The 8,684-nt window shown below is 46.9% G+C and overlaps 1 protein-coding gene across 1 annotated transcript; it reads right to left on the reverse strand.

Annotated features, from left to right (window-relative positions):
* Positions 1–2,395: 2,395 nt before the first annotated feature.
* On the reverse strand, positions 2,396–8,468 carry Nanog (Nanog homeobox). Its single transcript, XM_057762438.1, has 4 exons — positions 8,309–8,468; positions 5,153–5,418; positions 3,650–3,736; positions 2,396–2,857 (listed from the first exon to the last, which is right to left on the reverse strand). Exons 1-4 carry the CDS (start codon positions 8,466–8,468, stop codon positions 2,396–2,398), a joined length of 975 nt encoding a protein of 324 aa, XP_057618421.1.
* Positions 8,469–8,684: the final 216 nt, after the last annotated feature.

Genomic DNA, 8,684 nt, shown 5'->3' on the forward strand with positions numbered 1-8,684 from the left:
TACATACTGAGACACTGCTTCAAAACAGATAATAAAAATAATAACAACAACAACAACAAAAAAAAAAAGCCGGGCGGTGGTGGCGCATGCCTTCAATCCCAGCACTCAGGAGGCAGAGGCAGGCATGTATCTCTGTGAGTTCGAGGCCAGCCTGGTCTACAAGAGCTAGTTCCAGGACAGGCTCCAAAACCACAGAGAAACCCTGTCTCGAAAAACCAAAAAAAAAAAAAAAAAAAAAAAAAAAAAGCTATTCCATTCATTCCTAGAGAAATGGACAGAACTGGAACCAAGTGAAATAGGCCAGACTCTCATGTGTGATGAGGAATGGGCAATCTGTGTGCACACACATCCGTGAGAGATGTGGATGGAAGCTAAAGAGGGCACCTTGGGGGAAGGGAAGCAGCAGGGTGAGGGTGGTGCACAGGACAAGCAAACAAAACCCACTCTTTTTTGAGGGGGGGAGGGTTCGAAACAGGGTTTTTCTGTAGCTTTGGAGCCTGTTCTGGAACTAGCTCTTGTAGACCAGGCTGGCCTCGAACTCAGAGATACATTCCTGCCTCTGCCTCCCGAGTGCTGGGATTAAAGGCGTGCGCCACCACCGCCGCCGGGCCAAAACCCACTCTTTTAGCACACACCAGATCAGGAATTGCTCTCCAACATTACCCATACTCATAAAAAACTACAAAGCTATTCCAGTGTGGCACTTCCTGCCAGGTAGATTTTCGGAGCAGTCAGTCGCAGGAGGTTTAATGATCAGAATGGACAAAATTCTACTGGCTAACCATCTGTCTTTTCTGGCTGTTGGCTAGTGAAGGCAAAGGCGTAAGTCACAAACAATCCCACGCTAGTTTGGAATTATGATTAATAGAATGGTTATTTATTTAAAGGGGAAAAGGGAAAAAACTTACAGATCACCGTCCCAGACAACAGCCCTCTGTGCAATCAGGAAGGGAGTCTAGTCGCAGGAAGCAGAGCAGGAAGAGTGAGGAGGGAAGTGGCCGCTTTTTTAAAGAGAGACCACGCCCCCAATGGACTGGTTTCTCAGCGGCTATTGGCTGGAGGAGCGGAAGGACCTCCTGCAACAGGCTAGTTTATATCTACTTGGTGTGTGTGCACAAGTACGTCAGTGTGCACAGGTGAGAGCAGAGGGCAGCTCACAAGTTGGTTCTCCCCCATTTCAGCACGTGAGTTTCAGGGATCCAGAGAGGACTGTCAGACTTGGCAAGGCCATTGCCACATTGGGCCGGCTCATCCTGGGCTGTGGTTTATTGCGACAGGGTCTCACTAGGTAAGTAGCCTTGGCTGGACTCAAAACTCAGTAGGATCCAACCTTGAGCACCATGTCACGTGATAGGTTTTTTTGCTTTTTTGTTTTAAAGACAAAGCCTGTGCAGTCTGGTTGGTCTTAAACTTTTTTTTAATTCTTCCACTCAGCCTCAAGTGTTGGCAACATAGATTTAAGGTCAGCCTGGGCTACATGAGACCCTGCCTCACAGACCAAAAACCCCACTAGGTGGAAGCAAGACAGAGAGAACACTACAAGTCAAGTTAGTGTTTTATTTTAGAATAGTCAAGCAGGCATTGCTTCATCATGGAGCTGTCAAATATGAACATCTTTCTACAGATAGGAATACAGCAGTCAAACAAAGCACACTTGACAGGTAAATCTCCTAATTGCCAATACCAAAGTCTTCCTTCAACCAAAGCTTTTCTTTATTGTGTTGAGACATCATCTCTGCGCTGGTCTTGAGCTTACTACTGTGTATCAGGCTAGCCTCAAACTCATGATCCTTTTGTCTCATCCTCTAGAGCGGCCCTTTGTATCTGAATAAAGCTTTATTCTTTTGCTTCAGATTCTGCATCCTAAAGACACTCAAAGTTAGTCCAACCTCCTTCAGATTCCAGTTAGACCCCACCCCTCAAATCGACATACCACACACACCAAGACCCAAGCTTCTAAGGAAAAGATAAGCCAGCAATGGGGTGGGTAAGTGTGTGTGAATGTGGGGGAGAGGAAGAGACAAGTCAGTGTCCCCGAGTCATTAGGTTAATCTCCAGCACAACACTATAGAACGTTCTATAGCTCTAAGACAATGGAGAGGCTGCAGGTACAGCGGTAGATGGCTGCCCAGCATGTTCAAGGACCTAGATTTGCTCTCTGGCACCAAAAGAATAAAAGTAAAAATATATAAAAATCTTTGAAAGAAGCCTGGTGTGGTGGTGACAGAGAGATCTCCGAGCTTGAGACCAGTCCCATCTACAGAATAAGTTCCAGGATATCCAGGGCTATATTGAGAAACCCTGTCTCAAGAAACGCCACCAGTTTGAAATTTTTGAAATCCCCGATAGAAGAAATTCAGCCACTGCCCTGACTTGAAACTGGGTTGTCCGCTCCTCATGCCTCCCCTGGCATATTCATAGAGTAGTTCAGGAGTAGCTCCAAGCCTTGTGGGGTGCTAAAATATGTATGGCCTTCCCCAGGGGCTTCCAAACTCGCCTCCACATCACAGGCAGGGAAGTTTTGCTGGTACTGCATGTAAGGCTGCAAAGAATCCTCCCCAAAGTTATGGAAGGGAGTGTTCCAGGACTGACTATTCCAAGTTTGAGAACACCAGGACTGAGTGGTCCAGGCCTGGTTGCTCCAAGTTGGGTTGGTCCAGGCCTGGCTGCTCCATGTTGGATTGGCCCAGGCCTGGTTGTTCCAAGCCTGTTTGCTCCAAGTTGGGTTGGTCCAGGTCTGGCTGCTCCAAGTGTTGGTCCAGGTCTGGCTGCCCCACACTGGAAGGCTTCCGGATGTGTTCAGATAGCCCTGGGGATAGCTGGAATTGAGGCTGGGATACTCCACAAATGCAGAACCCTTCTGGAAGAGGTGATTAATTCAATGAGTGAAAAAGGAAATTTAAAGTCATAAGCCAAAGAAATATGAAAAAGATCACCATGGGGGCACATGCTCCAATCCCAACACTCCTGAGACAGGCAGGAAGATCCCAGACTGCCAGGGCTATGTGAGCCCATCTCAAAAAATAAAAAAGATCACTGAAAAGCTTTTGCCACCCGATACCTCTCTGCCAATGCAATAATCCAAATCAGACCAAATCAAACCCAATTAGAAACAGCCCAGGTTTAATGGATACTAGCGGTCCCAGGTGGCCTTCTTGGCCCTAAGAGAGGAGATGGGGAAGGAAGATTGGGAAACCACCGGTTTGTTCTCTGGGTTGCTGTGTAAATACCCTGTGGGAGTGGTCTTGAGCAGCTCTGAGGAGGGTTTGGTGGGCTTTCTCGGGGGTAGGGGGCTTGGGGTGAAGCTTCCATCTTCACACCCCAGGCTCTTTGGGTATATGGATGCCAGGGGCTGGGGTGATACTTCCAACCAAACAATCACCACCAGAAAGAGCACTTGAGCAGGGAGAGGGCATGGAAAGGGCAACAGGACTGATGGAAGACAGACACAACAGGACAGGGCTGAAAAGGAACAGCGGTGGTTCAAATCCACTGACTACTTTCCCGGGAAATGGGCATGGGCTCCCAACCCGCAGGTGGGTGGCTCACAGATGGTGCTGACATATGCGGCAGGGGGTGGGGGGGTTAGGGGGTGGGGGGGATGGGAAAAAGCAAAGTGTGTAAAACTTCCAGTCACTCGCCCAGTTACCTGAGTCACGCCGCTGCCAGGCCTCGGCCATTGGTTGTTCTGCCATCGCTTACACTTCATTCTTTGGTTTTGGAACCAGGTTTTAACCTGCAGAAAGTGACAGGGCTTTTTAAAATTTAAGACATGCAGACAAGAGCACTCCCAGAGGACGCAGGTTCAATTCCCAGCACCCACGTGATGACTCCAGTCCCAGAGGACCTAGGCCCTCTTTCGACCTCCAATGAGCACTGTACACACGATACCCAGACATACACACAGGCAAAACACCCGTATACATAGACATGCAGATGAGCCAGCTTCATAAATTCTAAAAATAGTATTGTTTATTTTTTATTAGCATGGAGGGGGGACACACGGAGATCAGGGGACAAATTTCAGTTTTTCTTTTCTTTTTCCTTTGGGGTGGGGAATAGTACTAGGGATTGATCCAGGGCCTCACATACACTACAGTTATCCACATGAACCCTATTAAGGCGTGTGCCACCATCACCTTGCTCTTTTCTGTTTTTATGAGAGAGTTTTGCTGAGCTCCAGGCTGGCCTGGCCTCCCGAGCCTTCTGTCTTCATCTCAGGTGCTGAGAGTTTGGCCACACACTGCCTTCTCATTCATTTCATTTCAGCCTGTAACTTTACCATTAAAAGGCAGACAGCCGGGCAGTGGTGGCGCTCGCCTTTAATCCCAGCACTCAGGAGGCAGAGGCAGGTGGATCTCTGTGAGTTCGAGGTCAACCTGGTCTACAGAGAGAGTGCCAGGACAGCTAAGGCTGTTGTTACACAGAGAAACCCTGTCTTGAAAAAGATCAAAAAGAATCTAGGTTGAACTTCTCTACACTGCTCCAGTTTTAGTATATGTGCTGATGAAAAGATTACTTCATTTGGTTTTTCTTTTTTAAAATCAGCGTTTCACGGAGCCTCATTTGTTTCCCAAATGCTGAGATGTGCCGTCATGCTTAGTTCAAATTAAAATAATAAAATGTTGGGTGTGGTGAGGACTGCTTTAATCTGAGCACCGGGAGGCAGAGGCAGGCAGACCTGTGAGCGTGGCGCCATTTTGGTTTACACATTAAGTTTCAGACCAGTCGGGGCTGCCTTGTGAGACTGTGACCTGGGAGCTGGAGGTGGGTGCAGGGAATGAAGTAGAAGATAAAGTAACTGATGGGACTCAAGGGGACAATATATGAACCACGAGTCACACATAACTGTATGGTTTTTTTTTTTTTTTTTTTTTGGTTTTTTGAGACAGGGTTTCTCTGTGGTTTTGGAGCCTGTCCTGGAACTAGCTCTTGTAGACCAGGCTGGTCTCGAACTCAGAGATCCGCCTGCCTCTGCCTCCCAAGTGCTGGGATTAAAGGCGTGCGCCACCACCGCCCGGCTAACTGTATGGTTTTTAACATGAGAAAGGATAGCCCTCGGTTAGAGAGGTGTCCAGGTGTTAACTCCACCCATTGGCAAATCAGCCCCGTTCTGTTATATTATATTCCGGTGGGAAAGAACCAACCCTACCTGCTTATAGCTAAGGTTCAGAATGGCAGAGAGTTCTTGCATCTGCTGGAGGCTGAGGTACCTTTGTCTCTGAAACCTGTCCCTCAGCGCACACAGCTGGGTGTCAGAGAACACAGTCCGGACCTTCTGCTTCCTGGTGAGGACCTTGTCCTCCGCCTTATTCTCAGTGCCCTCTTCAGACTCAAGAGCAGGGAGCTTTATGGGACTGTTAGGAGCATCAGAGCTGTCCTGAGGTGATGGGTCCACAGAAAAAGGGCAAGGAGAGCCTGATAGGAATAAACAGATAGTTTGTTAATAAAACATTTTCAGCCGGGCACCGTGGCACACACCAGAGGCAGGCCGATCTGAGTTCCAGGCGGTACCGGTCTACAAAGCAAGTTCCAGGCCAGATAGGGCTACAGAAAAAAACCCTGTCTCAAAAAAGAAAAAAGCAAAACAAAATAAAAACCTCCCAGATACTATTTAGGTTTAACATATTTATTGTCAAAGTAGTCATCGTCAGAGCCCTAAATCTAAGTAAGAGTAAAGCCTAATTTCTCTCAGTTAGGACTGTGACCTACGTACAGTGTGAGCTCTGGCAGTGAGTGGGGAGGTGAGGAGGCAGCACACACCGGAAGTCTAGCTGCTCCAGAAGCTGACATAGGCTGAGACCAGCCACAGTTAAAAAAACAAATAAAGAAATGGGCTGGAGAGATGACTCAGCAGTTAAGAGCACTGTCAGCTCTTCTAGAGCATCTGGGTTCAATTCCCAGCACCTACAGGGCAGCCCACAACTATCTGTAACTCCAGTTCCAGAGGATCCGATACCCTCACAGACAGATAGACATGCAGGCAAAACACCAGTACAGATAAAATAAAAAAATTAATTAATTAATAACAAAAGCACTTAGCAGTCAACAGCCTAGCATACAGTCTGTTTTCCCTCTCGATTCTCCTACTTTTACCTTCTGAGTGCTGGTTTATAATCCCAGATATCAGATTTTAGGAACTTTTATCTCCCCCAGTTTTTTGCACGGTGCTGGGAGTCGAACCCCGTTGGGACCGTCCGTGCTTTACCACTGGATGAGTTCTAGTCTAGTTATATGACAAGAAACATACCTGAACTAACATATCAATGAACTAACATGCACGCGTGAAAATGTCATAAAGAAATCCATTGTACTGAATGTTATCGAAGGAAATTTCCAAGGTTAAATAAAATCATTTACCATTACCAATGTGCAGCACTGGGTTTAGTTCCCAATATTAAAAAAAAAAAAAAAAAAAAAAGAGGCCTGTTTCCAGATGTTACTGTGACTGTGGTTCCTTCTGCTGGTACAAAAGCCAGGCTTGTTGTGTGTGCCTTTAATCCTAGCACTCGGAGACAGGTGGATCTCTGCGAGTTCGAGGTCAGCCTGGTCTACAGAGCAAGTTCCAGAACAGGCTCCAAAGCTACCAAAGCAACAGAGAAACCCTACCTCACCCCAAAACAAAAACAAAAACAGTCTGCCATTTAAATTATCGATAAGAGGAGGCTAGAGAGATGGCTCAGAGGTTAAGAACACTGGCTGTTCTTCCAGAGGTCCTGAGTTCAATTCCCAGCAACCACATAATGGCTCATAACTATCTGTAATGAGGTCTGGTGCCCTCTTCTGGCATAGAGGCATATTGTATACGTAATAAATAAATATATACATATTAAAAAATTATCGAGGGGCTGGAGAGATGGCTCAGAGGTTAGGAGCACTGACTGCTCTTCCAGAGGTCCTGAGTTCAATTCCCAGCAACCACATGATGGCTCACAACCATCTGTAATGAGATCTGGTGCCCTCTTCTGGTGTGTGGGAAGCAGAATATTGTACACATAATAAATAAATAAATTTAAAAAAAAAATTATCGATACGATAATTATCAATACGAGGGCAAAATTCCAATGAACAAATGACTTGTTTTTCTCGTCCTTGACCTTCTAGGTCTTCAGCTGGGTTTTGTTTTTGTTTTTTGTAAAACAAAGTCCCCAATTTCCCTGCCCCACTGCTAGGTTTTTAGTTGTGTGCCACAAGGCCAAGCATTTTGTGGTTCTTCTGAGACTCGAAGGGTTGAACCCAGAACCACCACCCAGCTTTGCCCCAGCATTCCCTAGCTATAGCACCCCGGGTGACGCGCTGCTCGACCCTGACTCGGCAGCCTAGAAGTGAAGCAAGCGCCCGGCAGTGCTGCAGCCTGTGTAGGCAGCCTGTTTCTATTGGGCTTCACAGTTTGAGTTGAGGACGACGGACTGCCGGTTTCTTCCTCACACCGGCCTTAAAGCAGCTTCTAAATGGAAAGTACTGGCACTAGGGACATTCACCAAACACACATCTGGAATTTGGTTGCAAAGGATGTCCCCCACCTCCACCCCTCCACCGGCTCATCCCCAACCCGGCACTCTGCCACAACAAAATCACCAACCAAATGACAAATATTAAACCCAAAGCTCAGAAAAGAGGTGACAGTGGTCATTGGCCTGGGTGTGCTGTTGTAATAGGGTCTGCATATACTGCGTATGCGCGCGTACACACACACACACACACACACACTCACTCACTGTAGCAGTCCTGGGTTGAATCTGCCCAGACCTTGGCCCCAGCGGCTCAGTAGGAGGAACTGAGGTTTAGTTGCCATGCTCACAAGTACAAGGCTGCTAAGAGACACCCACATTCCCTCCCAAGGTTGAGAGAAAAGCCAACCACTTCTTCAGGAAAAAGAAGCCATTTGGATACACTGCAAGGTAATCGCACACTGAAAACCCGGTACTCGTCAGTGAGCTGGGGTGTTAGGTCTCCCAGCTGCTGAGAACACCACCCACGACACCTGATGCCCAGCACTGTTAAGATGAGAGAATCACCTTGCTAAATTATTGCAACATATTTGTCTCCAAAGAGCCTAAAACATTTAGGGTCTCAAATTCACACCATAAGAGCCTCGAATTGCCTGACTCTGTGTTCCTGGTCTCTAGGACAGCTCGAGACTAGAAGGTGACATTGGTGTCACCAGCAACACTTCAAAGAGGGGTGTTCAGAAGGTTGATAATAACACCTGATCATGGACTACAATTCGTAAAGAGGCGATAACCCTTCACCCCGTTTCTTCCTTCTCTTCCCCTCATTAATTCGGTTCTTGGGGGATTGAACTTACCGATCTCTTTTTGGAGTGTCTCAGCAACAGATACTTGAAAGCAAGAATTGTTCTCCTCAGGATCATGAACTTCAGGCATTGGTGACAAATCTCCATCATTCACTGCTTCTGCTTCGTCATAACAAGGCAGACTGTGGGGACCAGGGGGATCCACATTCATGTCAGCCAGAAATCAGTAGCGGCAAAAAAAAAAAAAAAGAAAAGAAAAGAATTAGGGACTTTTTTAAAAAAAATAAAAAAAGGCTTTTAACAACAAGGCTAAGACTGTAAGGCTCAATGTTGAAGGGGGAAAGATCTTAGAAACAAAAAAATCAATACGTCCCGAGTAATACTATCAAGAGGCCAGAAGGAAGCGAGCCTCAGTCTACCCAGCAAC

Source organism: Chionomys nivalis, chromosome 1 (genome assembly GCF_950005125.1).
Source record: "Chionomys nivalis chromosome 1, mChiNiv1.1, whole genome shotgun sequence".
Classification (NCBI taxonomy): Eukaryota; Metazoa; Chordata; class Mammalia; order Rodentia; family Cricetidae; genus Chionomys; species Chionomys nivalis.